At 33.5% G+C, this 23,338-nt stretch overlaps 2 protein-coding genes across 5 annotated transcripts in view; one reads left to right on the plus strand and one right to left on the minus strand.

Annotated features, from left to right (window-relative positions):
- LOC144284582 (uncharacterized) overlaps positions 1–23,338 on the plus strand; it is a 283,713-nt gene that overhangs the window by 197,728 nt on the left and 62,647 nt on the right. For 3 of the 4 annotated variants that reach the window (XR_013353010.1, XR_013353008.1, XR_013353009.1), the window contains exons 6-7: positions 9,743–9,824; positions 17,037–17,172. The gene's annotated coding sequence lies outside the window, so the exon portion shown is untranslated. The remainder of the gene's footprint in view (positions 1–9,742; positions 9,825–17,036; positions 17,173–23,338) is intronic. The other variant, XR_013353014.1, reaches the window with a different exon arrangement.
- LOC144284578 (A disintegrin and metallopeptidase domain 3-like) overlaps positions 1–23,338 on the minus strand; it is a 109,067-nt gene that overhangs the window by 25,571 nt on the left and 60,158 nt on the right. The window contains exons 12-15 of the mRNA XM_077849278.1: positions 20,519–20,658; positions 14,215–14,401; positions 6,497–6,598; positions 4,733–4,928 (exon numbers count right to left, since the gene is read on the minus strand). Coding sequence (XP_077705404.1) covers positions 4,733–4,928; positions 6,497–6,598; positions 14,215–14,401; positions 20,519–20,658 — 625 coding nt within the window. The remainder of the gene's footprint in view (positions 1–4,732; positions 4,929–6,496; positions 6,599–14,214; positions 14,402–20,518; positions 20,659–23,338) is intronic.

A 23,338-nucleotide genomic window follows, 5' to 3' on the forward strand; every position in this document is an offset into this window, starting at 1 on the left:
TTCTTTACAATTTTAGGATCTAGTTTTCTAACAAACAGACCAAAATACACACAGGAACCAGTGTATCACTCTGTTCAATTCATTTGTCTGATTATATTCTTTTTTTTTGTTTTAATTTTTCTTTTAATTTCAGGTCTCTTCTGATTTATTTAATGTATATTTCTCTGGGGTCATTGTTACCATTTTAGTATTTTGTTCACTTTTTCATCTATTCTTCTCTGGAGAGAATGAGGACAGAAAAAACTCACCTCAAAAAATAGAACAAGAGGCAGTACTAACTGCCAGGGACCTAATCAGTATGGATGTAAGTAAGATATTGGAACTAGAGGTCAGAGAAATGATTGTAAAGATGCTAGCTAGGCTTGAAAAAAAGCACAGAAGACAGTAGAGAATCCCTTTCTGGAGAAATAAAAGAACTAAAATTTAATTAAGTCAAAATAAAATAGGCTATTAATGAGATGCAATCAAAAACAGAGTTTCTAACTGCTGGGATAAATGAGGCAGAAGAGAGAATTAGTGGTTCAGAAGACAAAATGATAGAGAATAAAGAAGCTGAGAAAAGGAGAGATAAACAACTACTCTATCATGAGGGCAGAATTCAAGAAATAAATGATACAATAAGGTGAAATAATATTAGAATAATTGGGATCCCAGAAGAGGAAAGAGAGAGAGGGGCAGGAGGTATATTGGAGCAAATTATAGTGGAGAACTTCCCTAATATGGGTAAGGAAACAGGCACATAAGTCCAGGAGGCACAGAGGACCCCACCCCCTTAATATCAATAAAAATAGGTCAACACCTGGACATATAGTAGTGAAACTTGCAAAACTCAGAGACAAAGAGAAAATCCTGACAGCCTCTCAAGACAAGAGGTTCTTAACCTACAATAGTAGAAATGTTAGATTGATAGTAGACCTATCTATGGAAACCTGGCATGCCAGAAAGGACTGGTATGATATATTAAGGGTGCTAAATGAGAAAAATATGCAGCCAAGAATACTTTATCCAGCATGGCTCTTATTTAAAAGAGGAGAGATAAAAAAGCATTCAGGACAAAAGAAACTAAAAGAATTTGTGATTACTCAATCAGCCCTACAAGAAATATTAAAGGGGATCTTTAAGTGGAGAAAGAGTCTAAAAGTAATACAGACCAGAAAAGAACAGGGACAATATACAGAAACAGTGACTTTACAAGTAATACAATGGCACTAAATTCATATCTTTCAATAATTACTCTGAATGTAAATAGGCTAAATGTTCAAATCAAAAGATGCAGGTTTTCAGATTGGATGAAAAAGCAAGACTCATTGATATGCTGTCTTCAAGAGAATCATTTTAGACCCAAAGACACCTCCAGATTGAAAGTGAGGCATGGAGAACCATTTGGAATGCTAATGGACATCAAAAGAAAGCTGGGGTAGCAACCCTATACCATACAATTAGATTTTAAAGCAAAGCCTATAATAAGAGATGAAGAAGGACACTATATCATAAAGGGTATATCCAGCAAGAAGATCTAACAATTGTAAATATTTGTACCCCTAACATGGGAGCACCAGTTATATAAGCCAATTAATAACCAAATTAAAGAAACACATTGATAATAATATAATAATAGTGGGGAACTTTAACATCCTTCTGACTACAATGGACAGATTACCCAAGCAGAAGATCAACAAGGAAACAACAGCTTTGAATAATACACTGGACTAGATGGACTCCACAGATATATTCAGAATATTCCATATTAAAGCAATAAAATAAACATTCTTCTCAAGTGCACATGGAACATTCTCCAGAATAGATCATATACTGGGTCACAACTCAGGCCTCAACTGCTACCAAAAGATTGGGATTATTCCCTGCACATTTTCAGTATACAATTCTTTGAAACTTGGACTCAATCACAAGAGGAAATTTAGAAAGAACTCAAATATATGGAGGTTAAAGAGTATGCTACTAAAGAATGAATGGGTCAACCCAAAAAATTAAAGAAGAATTTTAAAAATTCATGGAAACAAATAAAAATGAAAACACAACTGTTTAATACCTTTGAAATGCAGCAGAGGTGGTCATAAGAGGGAAGTATATAGCAATCAAGCCTTTCTCAAGAAACAAGAAAGGTGGGGATCCCTGGGTGGCGCAGCGGTTTAGCGCCTGCCTTTGGCCCAGGGCGTGATCCTGGAGACCCGGGATCGAATCCCACATCAGGCTCCCGGTGCATGGAGCCTGCTTCTCCCTCTGCCTATGTCTCTGCCTCTCTCTCTCTCTGTGTGACTATCATTAAAAAAAAAAAAAAAAAAAAAAGAAACAAGAAAGGTCTCAAGTACACAACCCAACCTTACACCTAAAGGAGCTGGAGAAAGAACATACTAAAGCCTAAGCCCAGGAGAAGAGAATTAATAAAGATTAGAGCAGAAATCAATGAAATAGAAACCAAAAGAACTGTAGAACAGATCAACAAGACTAAGACCCCAAATACCAAAGGAATGTTGAAAAAGAAAACTGAAGCTGGTGGCATCTCAATTCCAGACTTTGCATTCTATTAGAAATCTATAATCATCAAGACAGTATGGTACTGGCACAAACACAGAAACATAGATCAATGGAACAAAATAGAGAACCCAGAAGTGAACCCTCAACACTATGGTCAACTAATCTTTGACAAAGCAGGAAAGAATATTCAATGGAATAAAAGACAGTTTCTTCAACAAATGGTGTTGGGAAAATTTGACAGCTACATGCAGAAGAATGAAACTGGAACATTTCCTCACACCATACACAAAAATAGACTCAAAATGGATGGCAAGCACAAATGTGAGATAGAAATCCATCAAAATCCTAGAGGAAAACACAGGCAGCCAATTCTGTGACCTCAGCCTCAGTAACTTCTTGCTAAACATGTCTCCCAATGCAAGAGAAACAAGGAAAAATTAACTATTGGGACTTCATCAAGATAATAAGCTTTTGCATAGCAAATGAAACAACTGACAAGACCAAAAGACAAACTATGGAGCGAGGAGAAGATATTATTCACAAATGCCTTATCAGATAAAGGGCTAATATCCAAAATCTATAAAGAACTTATCAAACTCAACACCCAAAGAACAAATAATCAAATCAAGAAATGGGCAGAAGACAGGAACAGACATTTCTGCAAAGGCGACATGCAAATGTTCAACAGATACATGAAAAAATACTCCACATCACTCAGCATCAGGGAAATACACATCAAATCCACAATAAGTTAGAAAGTGTTAGATGTTGGAGAGGATACAGAGAAAGGGGAACCTCTTACATACTGGTGGGAATGCAAGCTTGTTTAGCCTCTCTGGAAAAGTATGGAGGTTCCTCAAAAAGTTGAAAATAGAGCTACCCTCCCTATGAGCCAGCAATTGCACTACTGGGTATTTACCCCAAGGATAGAACTATAGTGATCTGATGAGGCACTTATGTCCCAATATTTATAGCAGCAATCTCCACTATATCCAAACTATGGATTGAGTCCAGATGTCCTTCCACAGGTGAATGGATAAAGAAGATTATACACACACACACACACACACACACACAATGGGATACTACTCAGACATTGAGAAAATGAAATCTTGCCATTTGCAATGACGTGTATGGAACCAGAGGATATTATGCTATGTGAAATAAGAATCAGAGAAAGACAATTATATGATCTCACTCATTTATGGAATTTAAGAAACAAAACAGAGGATCATAGGGAACGGAAATTAAAACCAGATGAAAGCAAAGAGGGAGACAAACCATAAGAGACTCTTAATCGCAGGAAACAAACTAATGGTTGCTGGAAGGGAGGAGAGTGGGAGATCAGATACTGGGTGAAAGACATGAAGGAGGGCATGTGATGTAATTAGCACTGGGTATTATATAAGACTGATGAATCACTGACCTCTACCTCTGAAACAAATAACACATTGTATATAATTAGCTGAATTTAAATTTAAGAAAATTTAAAAATTGAAACACAAGAAACAACAAGTGTTTGTGAAGATATGGAGAAAATCTTCTTGCACTCTTGAGCATCTAAACTGGTGCAGCCACTGTGGAAATCAGTGTGGATATTCCTCACAAAGCTAAAAATAGAACTATTCTGTGATCCAATAATTATACTACTTGGGTGTTTACCCCCAAATTATAAAAACATTAATTCAAAAAAATACATGCCTTTCTAGGTTTACAACAGCATTATTCACAATAACCAAATTATGGAGGCAGCCCAAGTGTCCATCAATTGAATGGATAAAGAATAAGTGGTATATATGACAATGGAATGTTGTTCAGCCACAAAAAAAAGAATGAAATCTTGCTGTTTACAATAATATGGATGGAGCTAGAGAGTATAATTTATGCTAAGCAAAATATATCAATCTTAGAAAGAAAAATACCACATGATTTCACTCATATGTGGAATTTAAGAAACAAAACTAACAGAGGGGGAACAAAAGAGAGAGGCACACACAAACCAAGAAATAGACTCTTAACTATAGAGAACAAACTGATAGTTAACCAGAGGGGAGGTAGTTGGGGGGATGGATATTAAAGAGTATGCTTATCATGATGAGCACTGAGTAATATATAGAATTGTTAAGTCACTATATTTTACACCTGAAACTAATATAACTCTGTATGTTAACATTACTGAAAAAAATACACAATTAAATAATAAAAATGAACCCCAGAAAAAAAGCACACCCATTACATTTTCCAAATAACTCTGCACACTGTTTATCTGTATCTCGGCATTTTCCCTCATAGCAATAAGCAGTGTTATTATTGCATGGTTCTAAATCAGCAGATTGCACATCAGGTACGCAATTCTCATGTATTCCATCACAAAATTCTGGAAAATCACAGGGATCTTTACTTTCCCGACATACAGTTCCTTTGGTGGATATCTGTGAGACAAAGAAAAACAATTATTTTTGTAAAGTAGTAAACCAAAAATGTAAAAAAACTTAAACAAGAATAATAGATTTCTGTCATTGCCATTATTATTACATTTTTAACTACTTAAGTTATGAATTTACTTAAAAGCTCAATTGAAATAGATTGGAAAAAACCCAAATGTCCATCAATGGATGAATAGATGAACAAATTGTGGTATATTCATATAGTGGAGGATTTTCAGCCATATAAAGGAGCACTGATACATATGCTACAAAGTTGTTGAATCTTCTACACTATGTTAAGAAAGCCAGACACAAAAGGTCACATATTCTATGCTTCTACTTATATGAAATATCCAAAATATGTTACTCCAGACAGAACACAAATTGGTGGTTGCCAGGGACTGAGCGGGAGGGAGAAAGGAGAACAAGTGCTTAATGGGCTGGGAGTCTCCTGTTTGCATGAGGAACATGTTTTGGAACTAGGTAGAGGTGGCAGTTGCACAGCATCGTAAATGTACTGAATGCCCCTAAATTGTTCATCTGAAAATGGCAAACGTTATGGTATGGGATCTTCACCTTAATTTTTTTAAAGGCTCTACCAAATGTAGGAATTATCCCCATGTGTAAGGGAAAGGGCAAGGGACTGTGCAGAAAAGCTTTATTGTTCAATTCCGCTGATTTGGAGATCAAGGCCAAGATGAGAGCTCTGGTGAAGGAAAGAACGTTTATTGTTAGGTAGTAGAAACTCTAGGCTTGCCTCTTTATTCATGCTCCTTGAAGACAAGTGACCACTGGCTTTAATTACTAGCATATGGAGTGAAAAGGAACACACACAGAACAAAATAGAATGACGTTTGGAGAGATTTCATTTACAGAAAACCTGCCAATCAAGATCTCTAATGAATCAGCTTCTATGACAGTTGTTGATGCCTGAAAGTGACACAAAGGTGGCAAGATGCTACAATGAAGCAATCCTCAAAACACAAGTCTTACTCGTCTCCTTTTAGGTGTGGCGATAAAGGGAAATTGAATGGAAAACTTGCCAAGGGAACCCAATGATTCAATCCACTTCTGGGACCAGGAGTCCTTGCATAGAACTTCAGTATTAGACATGCTACACCTTGCTGACTATACTACATGGACTCTTTTTTCTGCTATTCTCAAAGTGAGATTATTATTGTTATTGTATGTTTATTCAAACATTTTATGTCAACCATGTGCTGGGTTGCTTATTTGTAATTTTGTTGTGAATTGTTGGGTCATGAAAGCTACATTCAGATATGAACTCAGGTATGACCAAGAGGAATCCATCATGCCCAAATAATCTGGAATTGGTATTGGATAACCTGAGGGATCTTGAGTAGAGACTGAAACAATACACTGAAGGCAAAGATAAGAAGGAGGTTGAGAAAGATCTAATGACATCTGAATTCTGAATTCAACTGTGTATGAATCAAGTATTTTAAGCTATATATTTGAAAGTTGTGTAAAAAAAGTAAGAAAAAATAAGTGAATGCACAAGAACAGAAAAAAAAAATCACAAAAGAAAATACAGCAATAATTTGAAAGCTTACCTGACAAGTATCTTTTTTACAGCATGGTCCAGTGCCACACTCTGCAAATTCAAGCAGAGTACAATCTTCAGGATTACAGCATTTTTCATATTTTTTGCACTGCTAAAAGTAAATATACAATAATAGGAATTTTCAATCAAAGAAATAATTTTATTTATTGTCAAAATATACTATAATCTCTTAGCTAATTACAACCATAGTATGATTTTTACTTCTGTATTTATTTTTTCTTTTTTAAAATTTTATTTATTCATTCCGGAAAGAAAGAAAGGGAGAGAGAGAGAGAGAAAAAGAGAGAGAGAGAGGCAGAGACACAGGCAGAGGGAGAAGCAGGCTCCATGCAGGGAGCCCGACGTGGGACTCGATCCTGGGTCTCCAGGATCAGGTCCTGGGCTCAAAGGCAGCATTAACCCGCTGAGCCACTAGAGTTGCCCTCTGTGTTTATTCTTAACACCACTTCATTTAAAACTAATATATTTCCAGTATAGGAAAAAAAAAGATAGTAATGAAATTATTTATAATTCCATGCTTAAGAAACTGAACTGTTAAAATTTTAATAGAATTTCTGTCAATCTTCTTTGTGTTCATGAATATATGCACTATAATTTTAAAAATATTTTTCCATTTATTATGTCATAAATACTTTTTCACCTTATCAATTCTCCTCAAGGCATCATTTTGATAATATATTTATGAATGTGACAAAAGAGGTTTCTAAATTATATTTTATTATTTAAAGGATGTGTCATGAAAATTTTATTTTTAGCTCTAAGATCTTATATTAAAAATTAATTCTAGAAGTTACTAAGACACAGTCCAAAAATATAAAAGACTATAACATAGTATTATTTCCTTATTTCTATATACCTATCTGTTCAGTGAAAGAGTAATTTTTCACAAAACTGATAGTAATATTTAAAAATTAGCAAAGCAATAGGCAAAAATAACTAAGTGCTACAAGCGATAGGCAAAAATAACTACATCTGTTTCGATTTTATTATTTTCATTACCGACGTGCTATAAATTTTACAAAAATGCACGTTCTCATTTATTTTATATTTTTATGCATGTATTTTATTGTGCTCTGTTTATTCCCTTTATTTGTAAGCACTTTTATATGAATTATTTTAACCGTTGGCCACTAATATATCTTAACTATGTTTCACAATTTGTTATTGACAACTTTTGTTTTGGTGCATTTTGGGTTTGTTTGTTTTGGTAACTGTTAGATTTGTGAGATTGTGAAATGGTACACTCATGCTGTCTGAGAACTATCATCTTTTTTTGTGGTTTGTTCTTGAGTTTATGGATAAAACTTTCTTCCCCTCTATATCCAGTAAATATGTGAGTCTTAGTGTGTGTGTGCAAAATATTTGTGTTATATATACTATGTATTTATTTATTTATTTTTATATTGAATGGTTTGAGTAGTGTGTTGTGAAAGAAGCTATAATGATGTATCTTTTTCCCAAAACAGAAGTTAAATTTATCAATTGCTTTTATAGGATAATAATTTTTTCCTGATCTTTTGTAATACCTGGATTGTCATATAACATCCTCTATAAAATTAGATATAATGTCAGTGTCTTCAATTATACCAACTGTATATAAAAGTATATTTTAAAATGTTATCATATAACATGTTTTAATATTTGCAGGAGTCAGATATTTTCCATTTTTATGTTTCATTATTAAAAGAATGTATTATGCTTTATAATATAAAGATTTTAATAAAAATTATCAAGAGCATTTCATGAAGACAGAAGATTGAACACACACTATATATTACGGGGAAATAAACAAAAATCAATGACACAAAAGGGAAAGCCTCCAACGGCTAGAATCAAAGAGAGAGCCTATGAGGAAAGGGGATCTTTTGACAGTATTCAATGTATAATGGAAAGCTACACTAAATGCTGGGCTTAGAAATTGATGTTCAATGCATTGTGGTTTAAAAATGGAACCCCACAATGGGCCTGAAAGTGAGAATATTTATTTATTTATTTATTTATTTATTTATTTATTTATTTATTTATGTTAGTTTCTTTTAAAGATTTTATTTATTTATTCATGAGAGACACAAGCAGGGGGAGAAGCAGGCTCCCTGCAGGGAGCTTGATGTGGGATTCAATCCCAGGACCCCATAATCAGGCCCTGAGCCAAAGGCAAATGCTCAAACACTGAGCCACTCAGGCATCCCTGGATGTGAGAACGTTAAAAAACAAGTAACAGTGGAATGCTATTGAAAAATTATAGAAATAAAAAGGGTATATATGTCCAAACTTTATCAAATGTCACTTCAATATTTAATATCATAATTTTTATCTTTATCAATTTTGATATATGTTGAAAAGTACCAAAATGTTTCTTTATTTCTTAAACTCAAATTATATTCTTTTTTTCATATATTCACTGGGATTATTTGATAATTTTAATTTAGACATTTTGCAGGTATTTTCCAAAATATGGATCAATCATTCAAAGTAAGGTTAAGCTGGTGATCACAGGAATCAACAACTTTCACATTTTAATTCTATTTCTATATGCCTGCAAAGGACACTTTAAGTGGATAGATGTTTATAGCAGCAATGGCCACGATAGCCAAACTGTGGAAGGAGCCTCGGTGTCCATCCAAAGATGAATAGATAAAGAAGATGTGGTTTATGTATACAATGGAATATTACTCAGCTATTAGAAATGACAAATACCCACCATTTGCTTCAACGTGGATGGAACTGGAGGGTATTATGCTGAGTGAAGTAAGCCAGTCGGAGAAGGACAAACATTATATGTTCTCATTCATTTGGGGAATATAAATAATAGTGAAAGAGAATATAAGGGAAGGGGGAAGAAATGTGTGGGAAATATCAGAAAGGGAGACAGAACGTAAAGACTGCTAACTCTGGGAAACAAACTAGGGGTGTTGGAAGGGGAGGAGGGCGGGGGGTGGGAGTGAATGGGTGACGGGCACTGGGGGTTATTCATTATGTTAGTAAATTGAACACCAATAAAAAATAAATTAAAAAAAAAGGTGCAAAATTTACAGTAACAGGCAGGAACATGAAATATTTAGGTTTTAGTTTAATTAGAGACATCTAAAAAAATGGAATAATATACCATGTTCATAGTTTGAAAATCACATTATGAATACATCACTTCCCCACAAATTCATGTATGGATTCAAAAATGTCTCAATCAAAATTCCAGCAAAGTTTTTATTTTTTTTAATTTTTTTTTATTTTTTAGGAATGTGGGTAGAAATGGAAAAATTGATTCCAAATTTTACACAGCAAAAATCGAAGATCACCAAATCTATCTTCAGAAAAAAGTAAATATGAAGACACAATTTACCTAATTTTGTGAATCAGGGTAAGAAGGGCTGGTATTGGTGTAAAGATAGATATATTGATCAATAAAACACAAACTATGTGATGAACTGTTTTTCGGTAAGAGTAGCATAGTAATTCAGTGGAAAAAGGATAATTTTCCAATAATTGGGGCTAAAGAAATTAGATATACATATAGAAAAATATATTCCCTAATTCAAACTACAAAAATTACTGAAAATGGATTAATAGGTATACACATAAAAGCTAACATCAATAAACTTCTAGAATACTTATTAGAAAGTTTCACAACTTTGGGATTGATAGGACACAAAATACAAAGCCATGACACATATTTGCATATGGCTAATACTAAGAATTCCAATAACTACATAAACAACACCCTCAAAATATGTAAAATATGTGAACATTCAAAAAGGAGACATAGACATATAGATGTCCCATAACCACATGAGACACTGTCCAGTATGATTAGTCATCAGGGAAACATGAATAAAAACTGCAGTAAAATACCAGCAGACATTGAAATGACTAACATGTAAGGGACTGGCAGTAGCAAAAGTTGGTAAGAATAAGGAACAACTAACTGCCACTCTCATACATAGATTATTGGAATGTAAAATATTACAAGGATTTTAAAATGCAGATTGATGCTTTGTTACACATTTAATAGTGCAATTAACATATGACCCAGCAATTCTATTCCTAGAAATTTATCCAATATACATAAAAACTTAAGTCCAAAAAAAAATGTTTTTTTTTTTTAAGATTTTATTTGTTTATTCATGAGAGACACAGAAATAGGCAGAGACATAGGCAGTGGGAGAAGCAGGCTTCCTATGGGGATCCGAATGTGGGACTCAATCCCAGGACCCCAGGATCATGACCTGTGCAGATGCTCAACCACTGAGCACCCAGATGGCCCATAAATGTTCTTTAGCACATTCTAAAATCCAAAACTTAAGTTCAAAGAAGATATGAATGTGCTTTAGAAGCATTTTTCATAATACTCAAAACCAAAAACAACCTAAATGTTCACTAATAAATCCATGAATAAATAAACTGTTATAGTCATACAAAGAAATACTACTCCACAATAAATACCAATGAACTACAGATGCGTTCAATCATGCAGTTGAATATCAAAAATATAAGCAAAAAAAAATCTAGAGTCAGAAAGGATCCATCATCTATAATTCATTCACGTGAAATTCAGTAGTGGGCAAAAATAATGTGTTGTGACAGGATTAGAAGTTTCAGATATTAATGGGATTAACTTAGACTCCTCCAATCAATGGAATTAAGGTAGAACTGCCTGTGATAATGTAAATGTCCTAATATTTCTTTTATCCACATCTATTTAAGTATAACATAAGTCAAATTAAAAAAAAAAAAAACAAAACTCAGCAAGCCAGAAGGAAAACAATACATACTTACATATATATATATATATATATATATATATATATATATATATACACACTACCTAGATACATCCTAAATCTTTGTGCTGAAACAAAAAACAAAGTCACAATGCCTATAAAGACAGATGGATTCTATGATCATCCAGCCAGGTGTGGAGCTAACTTGGTTTCTGAAGTTTTCAGTGATAATGAGGACAAATGGTTTTTGATCATCATTGCTGAGATTCCTGATGAGTTCCATCAGTGAGGTTGGTGGTCTTTGTAATATTAAGGAAAGCTTATTGTGGTTATTGGTCACTCACCTACACTATCAAGAAAATAAAAGTACTTTCCTTCTGCTGATAGCCATAACAATAGATAGAAAAATCCCTGTTAATAAGAACTGTTGGTTACTCTAAAATTCAGAGATGGGGGCATTTGACAGGATCAGCACTGGGTGTTATACTATATGTTGGCATATTGAACTCCAATAAAAAATATACAAAAATTTAAAAAAATAAAATACACTGAGAATTCTCAGTGCATGAGAAAGAGAAGGAACTAGAGATATATTTAGGAAAAGCCGAATGAAATTCTAAAAATTAGCTCATCTAACATACTAGGGGGAATCAGTGCAAATTTTTCTGGATTTGAGGGTACGGAGTCACTTGGTCACTTAAGAACCAACTTCATGCTCTAAGCATCATTTATCAGTGACTACTCTGGTTAATTATATAAACATGGAAGAAGAGAATGTAAAGACTTACTACAGCTTATTGCAGTAGGTCTTGTTAAAAGATAAACTAAGTAAAAATCAATTCAAATTGGGCAGCATCCAGTCTAGTAAAAGAAAGATCTAAGGAGTTACACAAAATGAAAGACTTAGAGGCAGAAGGGAGGAGGAATAAGGAAGTTATAAAGGCAAAAAAGTATGTTTGCTATTGCAAAGTAACATTCCTTTAGGAGGTTGCAGGGGTCTATCAGGCAATAACTATTACTGATAAGGTATTTGACTGGTTTAAGATTCTATTTCTGGGAGAGTTAAAACCAAGTAAGCCTAAAAAAACAACAACAACAACAATTAAGCCTTGGTTTGATAACATGGGGCTTAGCCCAAGTGACTCCACTATGGGCCTGTTGTCTTGTTTTTAACAATCTTTACATCTATAATTAGCAGTGTCCTATCCGAGATAAATTCCCATGTTCCAATAGATGCACCTTGAAATCCAGTGGGACAAGCTACCATTTCCCTTTGGTCCACTGTGACTCTATTCCAGGTTTTAATAAAGACTAAGAGTGCCCCGATAAAATAGGCATGTAAATCAGATCAATCAGTTCATATAAACAGTGCAAACTGGCTATCAAAAGCAAAGAATCTTCTCTTGTGTTCCAGGAATAATCTCTGAAAAAAAACTATTCATGAACTGAGCAATTAAGTACTCCAAATAAACACTTTTTTTTTTTTGCCATAAATCTATTACTGATGTAGGATTGAGTTAGGGGGCAGACAGGACTTGTCAGGGAAAGATAAGGGAAAGGCCCAGAGTCAGGATCCTACCCATCCCAAGAAAACTGAGATAAGACAGTAAAAACAAACAAAAAATAAACCTGGCTCCCTAGCTCCAAAATATTAGGGAGTATCCTCCTTTAATGGCTACTAAGTTATCACAGAAATACCAGATGTAGAGAAATGTTATGGAGGAGATATTAACCAGAGAGAAGGGAACACCTTGTTTGTGCTCAGGATATTTACAAAAAACATCTTGTTTGTTTCAAGTCCACCATGTTTGTTCTAAATATCCACCCTGAAATGGACAAGAAATGTACCAGGTTCCCTGGTCAGTTTCCTATAAAAGATGGACTGTAAAAGCCCTCAGTGGCAACCCTGTTGGGACACCTCTCACTTTTGGGAGCTTCTCTGTATCTCTGCTTATTAAGCCTCTATCTCTATTGTCCATGAGATTCATTCTTTGATTCCACGAGCCAAGAACCAAGCTCTCCTGTATCATTACTATATTTTTAAAAAATCAACTATTTTTTTAAAAGAAATAGATTGAAATTTTGCAGCAAGTAACACATTCTGAAAATGTATGTTTGAGCTTATTAAACATTAGAACTAACCTGGCTATTGTTTTTTTATGCCTTTTGTGTATTTTTGTTCTTGTATTAGGTTTTATTACTTGATAAATTTTTTCTTGGTCCTCAGATGTGATATACATTTGTAGCTTCTGTAATGATTGGTTAAAGTAAGAACCATCTATGCTCTTAAGGTATTTCAAAGTTGTAAAATGACACATGTGAGGAAAAAAAATAAGCACTGTCTGGGGCTGGAGGAAGTCATGAATAGAGGCTTGCATTATACCACTGAAATAATGAATTGAAAACCATTGTTCTCAGAGTGAATAACAAATTAACAATAATTAAAATATTTTTTCCACTAATTGCCTTCAGCATATAGAAATGAGTATAGCTACTACTTTATATACCATTGTGGGAAGTTGACCAAATTTAATTTCATCAGGCAATGCTTAGAGCATAGTTTTACTGTTCTGGACTTCCACAGTGATGGGTCTTGTCTGGATTATACTAATTCTTATAAAACGTGACATACTGTTAAGTGTATAGATATTCTATCACAATCGTACCAGTGTAGTCACTTTGAAGGAACTCAGGAGATGACTGAGGTGATGGTTATAATATTGGCTTTAACCATGTTTATGATACAGAAAAGTGGGTATTGCTACTAATGATTACACATTGAAGAAAATCTACCTCTTTAGTCCATGCTATGCTTACCCCTTACTTAAATTCTTCAAATGTTTAAAATTCAGGATGAATCAGTTATCACATGCCCCATTGTGCAGTATTTGAAAAAAAAAAGTCCATTTTATATCGCATCTATATTTATAAGGCTACAGAAGAAACACAAAGAAAAATCTTTAGATAAGCTATTACGTTTGTCACTAACCTCTGTACTACCACAATCACATTGTTCTGAGTTTTCCAAAATTCCATTGCCACAGAGTGAACTTGCTGTGTGGTAACCCACATTTGAAATGGCTTGATTCTGAAGACATTCAAATTCAGGCTGTGAAGCCATACGTTTAAATTCATCCATGCTGCAACTGCTAAAAAACTTTACACCATGGGAACGTCTAAAAAAAATTATATTCTTCAGATAAATGGAATACAATCAGTTTCAAAGAAACGTCCTTCAGTAGAGTACTATGAATTCTGTACACTTCACTTACAGAAGAGCCAAGGAGAGGATGCTTTTCTACCCTTACATTTTTGATTAAATACCAGTTAGTTAACTTATAGTGTAATATTAGTTTCATGTGCTTTTTTCCCCTAATGCAAGTCATAAATAAAAGCAATAAATCCATCTATATTATAATTCCATAATATGGAGGAAGTTAAAATGACACGAGTTAGAATACATTAAAACTCTTAACAGTGCTTCACACACAAAAAGCTCTTTTAGGTATATCATTATTTTCATTATTATTGTCAATATAATTATCATTATAACAAGAAGCAATAATTACAAGAAAATGAAACATTAGGAAATTTATGTAAACTGAAGGAATAAAAGATGGCTAATTATGCTAATGAAAAGTCAGGGTTATTCTTTTGTATCAAAATCAATCAATTAACCTATATCAACATTGAGTATATAAAATCTGTAAGTCCTAGATTCTTTTTTATTTTATTTTATATTTGTACATTTTTAAGTGCACTGCTTAATGTGCTTTTGTTTAATTTTGCAGCAATCTAAATCTTAGATAAATGATACAATATAGTTCAAAGAATAAATTTTATTTACTGAAAGTTAAGAATAATTGTCAAAAACAATCTTAATAATTTTAAGTATTTTAATGTATAATTCTTACATAGAAATGAATTTTCCTTAAGCAGGCCCTTAAAAATAAAGAAATACTGATGCTTTACTAATATCTAATCCTCAGATGCCATTCAAATTTACCTTTCATTACAATATTGGCACTTTATAGCAAGAGGATTCAGTTCAGAATCAACCATTTAGTTCTCAATATCTAGGTTTGTTTTTTAGTTTAGTTATCTACATTTCTTATCAAATTTCATAACCCTGAAAAAAGTTTTATGGTTACAGGGTGATTATTTGCTAAAGTAATCCTTTTCTGCAATTTAGGATTATAAAATGTTCTCTCATAACTACACTGAGGTTATGCATCTTGGCAACATTATTACAAAAGTGTTGCTGAGTCTGTTTTCATTGCATATTAACAAATGGCTCACAATTTTCATTTTGAACCATGCTTTCTGATTGTATTGTTTCCTTATTTTTCTTTCTGATAGTTCATTATTAGCGTATAGAAATGCAACATTTCTTTATACTGTTTTTATACCCTGTAACTTTACTGAATTGATTTATTCTAATTTTTTGTTGTTGTTGGTCCTTAGTGTTTTCTGTATACAGTATCAGGTCATCTGCAAATAGTGAGAATATTCCTTTTCCAATTTGAATGCTTTTGTTTCTTTTCTTTTTCTTTTTCTTCTTCTTCTTCTCTCTCTCTCTCTCTCTCTCTTTTTTTTTTTTTTTTCTGATTGCTGTGGCTAGGATTTCCAATACTGTATTCAAAAAAAGTGACAAGAATGGGCATTTTAGAGGAAAAGCTTTCAGCTTTTCACCATTGAGTATGATGTTAGCTGTGGGTTTGTCTTATAAAGACCATATATGCTATGCTCACTTTGTTTACAACTTCAGCTATCATAAATGTTGAATTTTATCAAATGCTTTTTCTGCACTAATGTGATGATCATATGATTTTTAGCCTTCTTTGTGTTAATGGGGTGTATCATACTAGTTTATGGATATTCAACCATCCTTTCATCCTAGGATAAATCGTGGTTAATCTGAGTGTATGATCTTTTAATGTATTATTGCATTTGTTTCCTGATACTTTGTTGAGAATTTTTGAATCTATGTTCATCAGGGCTTTTGGCCTGTAATATTTTTGGGAGCTCAGTGCCTTTATTTGGTTTTGGAATTAGGGTAATGCTGGACTCCTAGAATAAGTTTGGAAGTGTTCTTTCCTCATTAATTTTTTGGAATATTTTAAGAAGTACAGGTATTAACATTTCTTCAGTACCATCTAGTACTGTACTTAGGATGTTTTTCTTGTTTTTGTTTGTTTTACTAATTAGATTTCATTACTAGTGATAAATCTGTTCAATTTTTCTATTTCTTCTCGATTCAGTTTTGTAAGACTATTATTTGAAAGAATTTACCCATTTATTCTAGGTTGTCCAATTCATTGGCATATAATTGTTTGCAGTTTCCTAGAATTCTTTAAATTTCTGTATCAGTTGTAACTTCTCTTTCATTTATGGTTTTATTGCAGCGTTCTTTTTTTGAAAAGTCTGGCTAAAAGCATATCAATTTTGTTATTTCAAATAATCTGCTCTTAGTTTCCTTTATCTTTTCTATTGTTTTTTAAGTATATATTTCATTTATTTCTACTCCTCTTTATTATTTACTTCTACTAACTTTAAACTTGATTAATTTGTAATTGATTTATAGTTTCATATTGTTGTGGTTGGAAAAGATGCTTGATATAATTTAACTTCTTAAATTTATTGAGACTTGTTTTGTGACCTAACATAATCTATCCTGGAGAATGTTCTCAAATGTACTTGAAAAGAATGTGTACTCTGCCAGTTTTGGATGGAAAACTCTATATATCTATTAAGTTCATCTGGTTAATATGTCATTTAAGGTCAATAGTTCTTTATTGATTTTCTGTCTAGATGATCTATCCATTGACACAAAAAAGAGAAAGGAACATAAATATAACACCAAGAGAAGTCACCAAATACCAACAGAAGACAGCAAGAGAAGAAAGAAACAGAACTACAAAAACATAAAACAATCAATAGGATGGCAGTAAGTATATATCTTAAATATGTAAATGGACTGAATTCTCCAATCAAAACACATAGAGTATTTAAATGGACAGATAAAAATCAGACCTATACAAAAGCTACCTGCAATAAACTAACTTCAGATCTAAAGATACACAGAGAGAAAATGAAGGAATGGACAAGGATATCTCATGCAGATAGAAATGAAAAGACAGTTGAGGTAGCAATACTTCTATCAGACAAAATGGACTTTAAAACAAAAACCATAACAGATAAAAAAGAAAAAGGTCATTACATGATGGTAAAGGGACCAATCCAACAAGATGATGTAACACTTATAAATATCTATGCATTTAGCATAGGGGAACCTAAATACATGAAGTAAATATTATCAGACACAAAGGGAGAAGTTGACAGTAATACAGTAATAGTAGGAAACATTAACACCCTGCAAAGGTTTGTAACTATTATTGGTATTTGTTTTGTGTTTACCACGAGAATCATATGTGACAACCTATGTACATTGCAGCCTATTTTAAGTTGATGGTTGCTTAAGTTCAAATGTGTTCCAAAAGTGCTACATTTATATCCCCCCTACATTTTATTTTTGATATCATATTTGATATCTTATTTTGTGTATACCTTGACTAATTATTACAGGTAAATGACTTTTGTCTTTTAACATTCATACTATTATTACATAGGTGATTGACCTGCTGTGCTGCCCTTACTATATATTTACCTTTACCAGTGAGATTCTTTTCATTCATAATTTTCTTATTTCTAGTTACGGCCTCTTCTTTTCCATTGAAAGAATTCTCTTAACATCTCTTGTGAGATTTGTTTGGTTTGATGAACTTCCTTAGCTTTGTTTGTCTGAGAAACTTCATCTATCCTTCAATTCTGAGTGATAACCTTGATGTGTACCATTTTTTTTAATATTCCTTTCATCAATTTGAATATATCCTACCACTCCCTTCTGATCTGTAAATTTTTGTTGAAAAACTAGCTATGAGGATTCCCTTATACATGACTACTCATTTTTCTCTGTTTTTAAGATTCTTTAAATGTTGACACTTTGATTTTAATGTGTCTTTGCTCTCTTTGGATCAATCTTATTTGAGACTTTGTGCTTCCTGGACTTGGACGTCTATTTCCTTCCCCAGATTAGGTAAGTTCTCAGACATTATTTCTCCAAATATGCTTTCTGATCCTTTCTCTTGCTCTTCTCCTTATGGAGCATCTATAATATGAATGCTAGTGTGGTTGATGTTACCTAGAAGTCCCTTAAAATAACCTCAATTTTAAAAATTCTTTTTTCTTTTTACTTCTCTGAGTGCTTTCCACTATCCAGGCTTCCAGATTGCTTGTCCGTTCTTCAGCATCATCTAATCTGCTATTGATTACCTTAGTATGTTTATTTCATTTATTGTATTCTTCAGCTTGATTGGTTATTTTTTTATATTTTCTATGTCTTTGTTCTCACTGTGATCACCCATTCTTCTGGTTTGGTGACCACCTTTATGACTATTACTTTGAACTCTATCTAGTAGATTGACTATCTCCATTTCACTCTATTTCTCAGGTTTTGTCTTGTTCTTTCATTTGCAATCTCTGGTGCCTAATTTGCCTCTATGTACTAGATAGTTATGTCTTGAAGGAGCCTCTTTAAGCAGAAGGTGGTCCTGTGAGGCTTAGTAATGCAAACCCACTTGGACACCAAAGCCAGGTGCCCTAGGACTGCCCTCTGTATGGGCTGTGTGCATTATCCTGTTCTGGCTAGGCCATGACTGGTGTGGATTTTGGTGAGTGGGGCTCCTTCTCAGTGCATCTGTATGTGAGGTGCAGCCACAACTACTAAAGGCACACTGGTGACTAGGGCTCGCTCTTGCCCCATCTGAGAGTCCTGGCCATGACAGACTAGGGTGCATACCAGGAGTGACAGGGTGGCAAGGCCCTGTATTGCAAATTTGAAAGTTGCTAAGAGACTAGATCTTAAAAGTTCTCATCACAAGAAAAAAAAGACATATGTTATTCTTTATGATCACAATTTTTTTTTAATTTTACTTAATTATTCATGAGAGACACAGAGAGAGGCAGAGACATAGGCAGAGGGAGGAGGAGGCTTCATGCAGGGAACCTGATGCAGAACTCGATCCCAGGACCGCAGGATCACACCCTAAGCCAAAGGCAGATGCTCAATCACTGAGCCACCCAGGTGTCCATATGATCACAAATGTTAACTAGTTTTCTGTTCCTTTGACTCATCTCTCTCCTTCTGGGACTTCTATACTGTGAATAGTGGTTTGCTTGATTTGTCCAGTAAGCTCCTTATTTATCTTTATTTTTATGAAGGACATGTGTTCAGATTCTTCCTATGTTGCCCCCTACCTACCAATAATTCTTGACATCTCCTTTTCTCTCAGTCTTAAAAAACTGCTATTATTTTGAAATATCCCAAATATTCCCAAATATCACTATATTGTTCTCTGTGCTATATTTTACATTCATTTTACAAGGTAATTTTTATTATCCATACTGAATAAACCAATTAAAATATATTCCATTACATTTATTATAAAATCCCTTTTCACATCATTAATGCATGATTAAGGTCTTCCCTATATTCCTACATCACATCCTGGACTTCTCCTGACTCATTCTTTAGCCTCACTCTATATTATTTTCTTTTCCTTATGTCTAAACATTCTTCTTATAGGCCCAGCTATTTTTTTTCATTTTTATCCTCTCCACAAGCCTCCTTATATCAGTCTGTCAAGCTTGTTACTATTCAAGTATTACTTCACTTGTTTTCATTGAAAAGTTTTCAACTCTTTAATAAACATCTTTGTTCCTTCTCTGTCAGATCCCAACATAATTATTTCCATAATTATTCCTAGACCACTTTATCAGAAAGTTTCTTCTCCTAATATTTTCTCTATTTATTTTCTTCTTGGCATCTGTCATAAACTGTTTAGATCTTGCTTGTTCTTTTGTCCTTTTTAAATTTTCTGTCCCTGATGGACTAATATATTTAGGACTTATCTATCTTGTTAACCTTTTGTAAGTCAAAGTAACACAATAACCAAGACACAGTAGATGCTTATTAATAATTTGAGGGTGAATTAAATTTTACCCAGGAAGCCATCATCAACATCCACTTTCTCCCTACAATATCACATAGAATATAGAATAAGCACATTTTCTACAATATCATATACTCACTTCCTTTAATAAACATTAAATAATTGCATGTTTATGTAATAAACAATTCTCTTAATCAGATTATATTGAAAGACATTATACATTAAAAATATTACAAACATTTCCCAAGGGAAGATACAGATTTAACAAAAATAAAACCTTACATTGCTTTGGCGTTCATTATGCATGTAGCTCCTGGGCAGTAACAAGTGAAGATGTCATTATTATATGTTAATCCCAGACTAATTCCAAGCAACTGTGCTATAACAACTGAAAACGCCTCTAAAGTTATCACCTGTGGATACTAAATAAACAAAATATCAGAATTGTTATCTAAGTTGTGTATTCATCTATTTTATCTTTTCAAGTAAATGTAAATACAAATTTAAGAAAACCTAGTATACCAAAGATTATTATTTGCTTAAAAATTTGGAAAAAAATAGTAAATTTTGTTATTTTCTTTGAGTAATGGTATTTTTAGTCCAAATAGCATTGACAAATAACAATTAAGATCAATGAAATCTTTTGACATGTTACTAATATTTATATTTTTAAAATATTTTATTTATTCATGAGAGACACACAGAGAAAGGCAGAGACATAGGCAGAGGGAGAAGCAGGCTCCCTGTGGGAAGCCTGATATAGGGCTCCATCCCCGGACCTGGGGATCAAAACCTGAGCCAAAGGCAGATACTCAACCACTGAGAAACCCAGCTGCCCTGACACATTACTCATTTAAATTCTGTTTTTTGTTTATTTTTTAAAATTTCTTTCCTTATTTATTTGAAAGAGAGAGAGAGAGAGAGAGAGAGAGAGAATTTTAAGCAGGCTCCATACCCAGCATGGAGCCCAACATTGGGCTCAATCTAATGACCCTAAGATTATGGATGAGTCAAAATCAAGAGTTGGACACTTAATTAACTGAGTTACACAGGTGCCCTTAATATATATTTTTTTAATTGAGAAGAATAAGCATTTCTCCAGTAACTATATTACTTTTCAAGTGAACACTCAGAAAAAATACACAGGTTCTTAAGGCTTGACTTGGCAAATCGTATGGACTTTAGAAATAGTTTTAGGGAGGAAAAAAACAAATTAACTTTTTTCTAAAGGTGGAATACTAGAATATCTTGCAAGTAGCATTTCTTTTGTCTTAAAAAGTAAAACTTGAGAAGTAGTGACATTGGCAACACAGAAACACCTGGCAATCAATAACCTTGGCATTATCTCCATAGTTTTGCCTTTTATGGAATGTCACAGAATAGTAATAATAATACAGTATAATACAGGATAAAACAGTTTTTAGTCTTTTCTCCAAATGGCTTCTTTCATGAACAAGTATTAGATTCCTCTATATCTTCCAATCGCTTAATGGTTCACTTCTTAAAACACTGAATGGTATTCCTTTTTATGTATTTATTCCTGTTTGTTTATCCACTGACTTATTAAAAGACATCTTGGTTCCTTCAAATTTTTGGTAATTATGAATAAAGCTGCTATAAATATTCATGTACATGATTTTATGTGGATATGATTTCAACTCATTTAAATGACTGCCAAAGAGGACATATGCTGGATCATATGGTAAGAGTAAGAAATTGCCCAACTGACTTCTACAGTGGCCGTACCACTTTGCATTCATATCTTCATGAATGAGAGTTTCTGTTCCTCTATATCCTCACAGCATCTGGTAATATCAGTGTTTTGCACTTTTAGTACAAATCTGAAAAGGACTGGTAAGTTACATTCTTGCCTTGTTCCTGATCACTGGGAAAGCATTTAGTTTCTCACCATTAAGGTTTTAGCTATAGGTTTTTATCTAGATGTTTTTTTTCCTCAAGGAATGTCCCTTCTTGATCTACTTTCTTAAATTTTGTCACAAACGGCATTGGATTTGTTAAATTCTTTCTCTGCATCTATTAATATGATCAAATAATTTTTAAAATTTATCCTATTGATGGCATTGGTTATATTAATTGATTTTCAAATGATGAACCGCCTTACCTATAAATTCTGGGTAGAGATATCAACAGGAGATATAAACTATTATAAAAAAAAAAATCCAGGGACACTTGGGTGGCTCAGCTGTTGAGCATCTGCCTTCAGCTCAGGATGTGATCCCAGGGTCTGGAATTGAGTCCCGCATTGGGCTGAGGGGGGGCTGCTTCTCCCTCTGCCTACCTCTCTCTCTCTCTGCCCCTCTCTCTCTTTGCTATCTCATGAATAAATAAAATCTTTAAAAAAATTCTAGACCCCAAAAATACAATAAATGAACTTAAAAATTCACTGGAGGTATTCAAAATCAGATTTGATAAGGCAGATGAAAGAATCAGATCTGAAGACTGTCCATTTGAAATCATCCAGTCATAGAAATAAAAGAAAAAAGAATTAAGAATATAAAAAGAGCCTATTGACATCAACAAGCAGATTAATGTATGCATTATAAAAGTCTCAGAAAAAGAAGAGAGAAAGAAAAGGACAGAGTTTATTTGGAGAAAGAATGGCCACAAACTTCAGAAATCTTTTTTGTAAAAGAAGCTCAACAAATTCCAATCAGGATAAACCCAAAAAGATTCACAAAGATTCCCATTAGTCAAAGACAAGGAGAGAATCCTGAAAACAGCAAGACAAAAGTGACAAATATAGTAACATGCATTATTGTAATTTTGGTGGATAGAATTGGAAGACAAATACTGAAAAACAAAACAAATCCTATAATCTGTGTAATAGAACTACAGAGGATAGAGACACATGGGTGGCTCAGCAGTTGAGCGTCTGCCTTCGGCTCAGGGCATGATCCTGGAGTCCTGGGATCAAGTCCCAGTTGGGCCCCTGCATGGAGCCTGCTTCTCTCTCTGCCTGGGTGTCTGCCTCTCTCTCTGTGTCTCTCATAAATAAATAAATAAATAAATAAATAAATAAATACATACATACATACATAAATACATAAATACATAAATAAATAAATAAAATCTTTAAAAAAA

The sequence above is a fragment of the Canis aureus genome, chromosome 15 (genome assembly GCF_053574225.1).
Source record: "Canis aureus isolate CA01 chromosome 15, VMU_Caureus_v.1.0, whole genome shotgun sequence".
Taxonomy (NCBI): domain Eukaryota; kingdom Metazoa; phylum Chordata; class Mammalia; order Carnivora; family Canidae; genus Canis; species Canis aureus.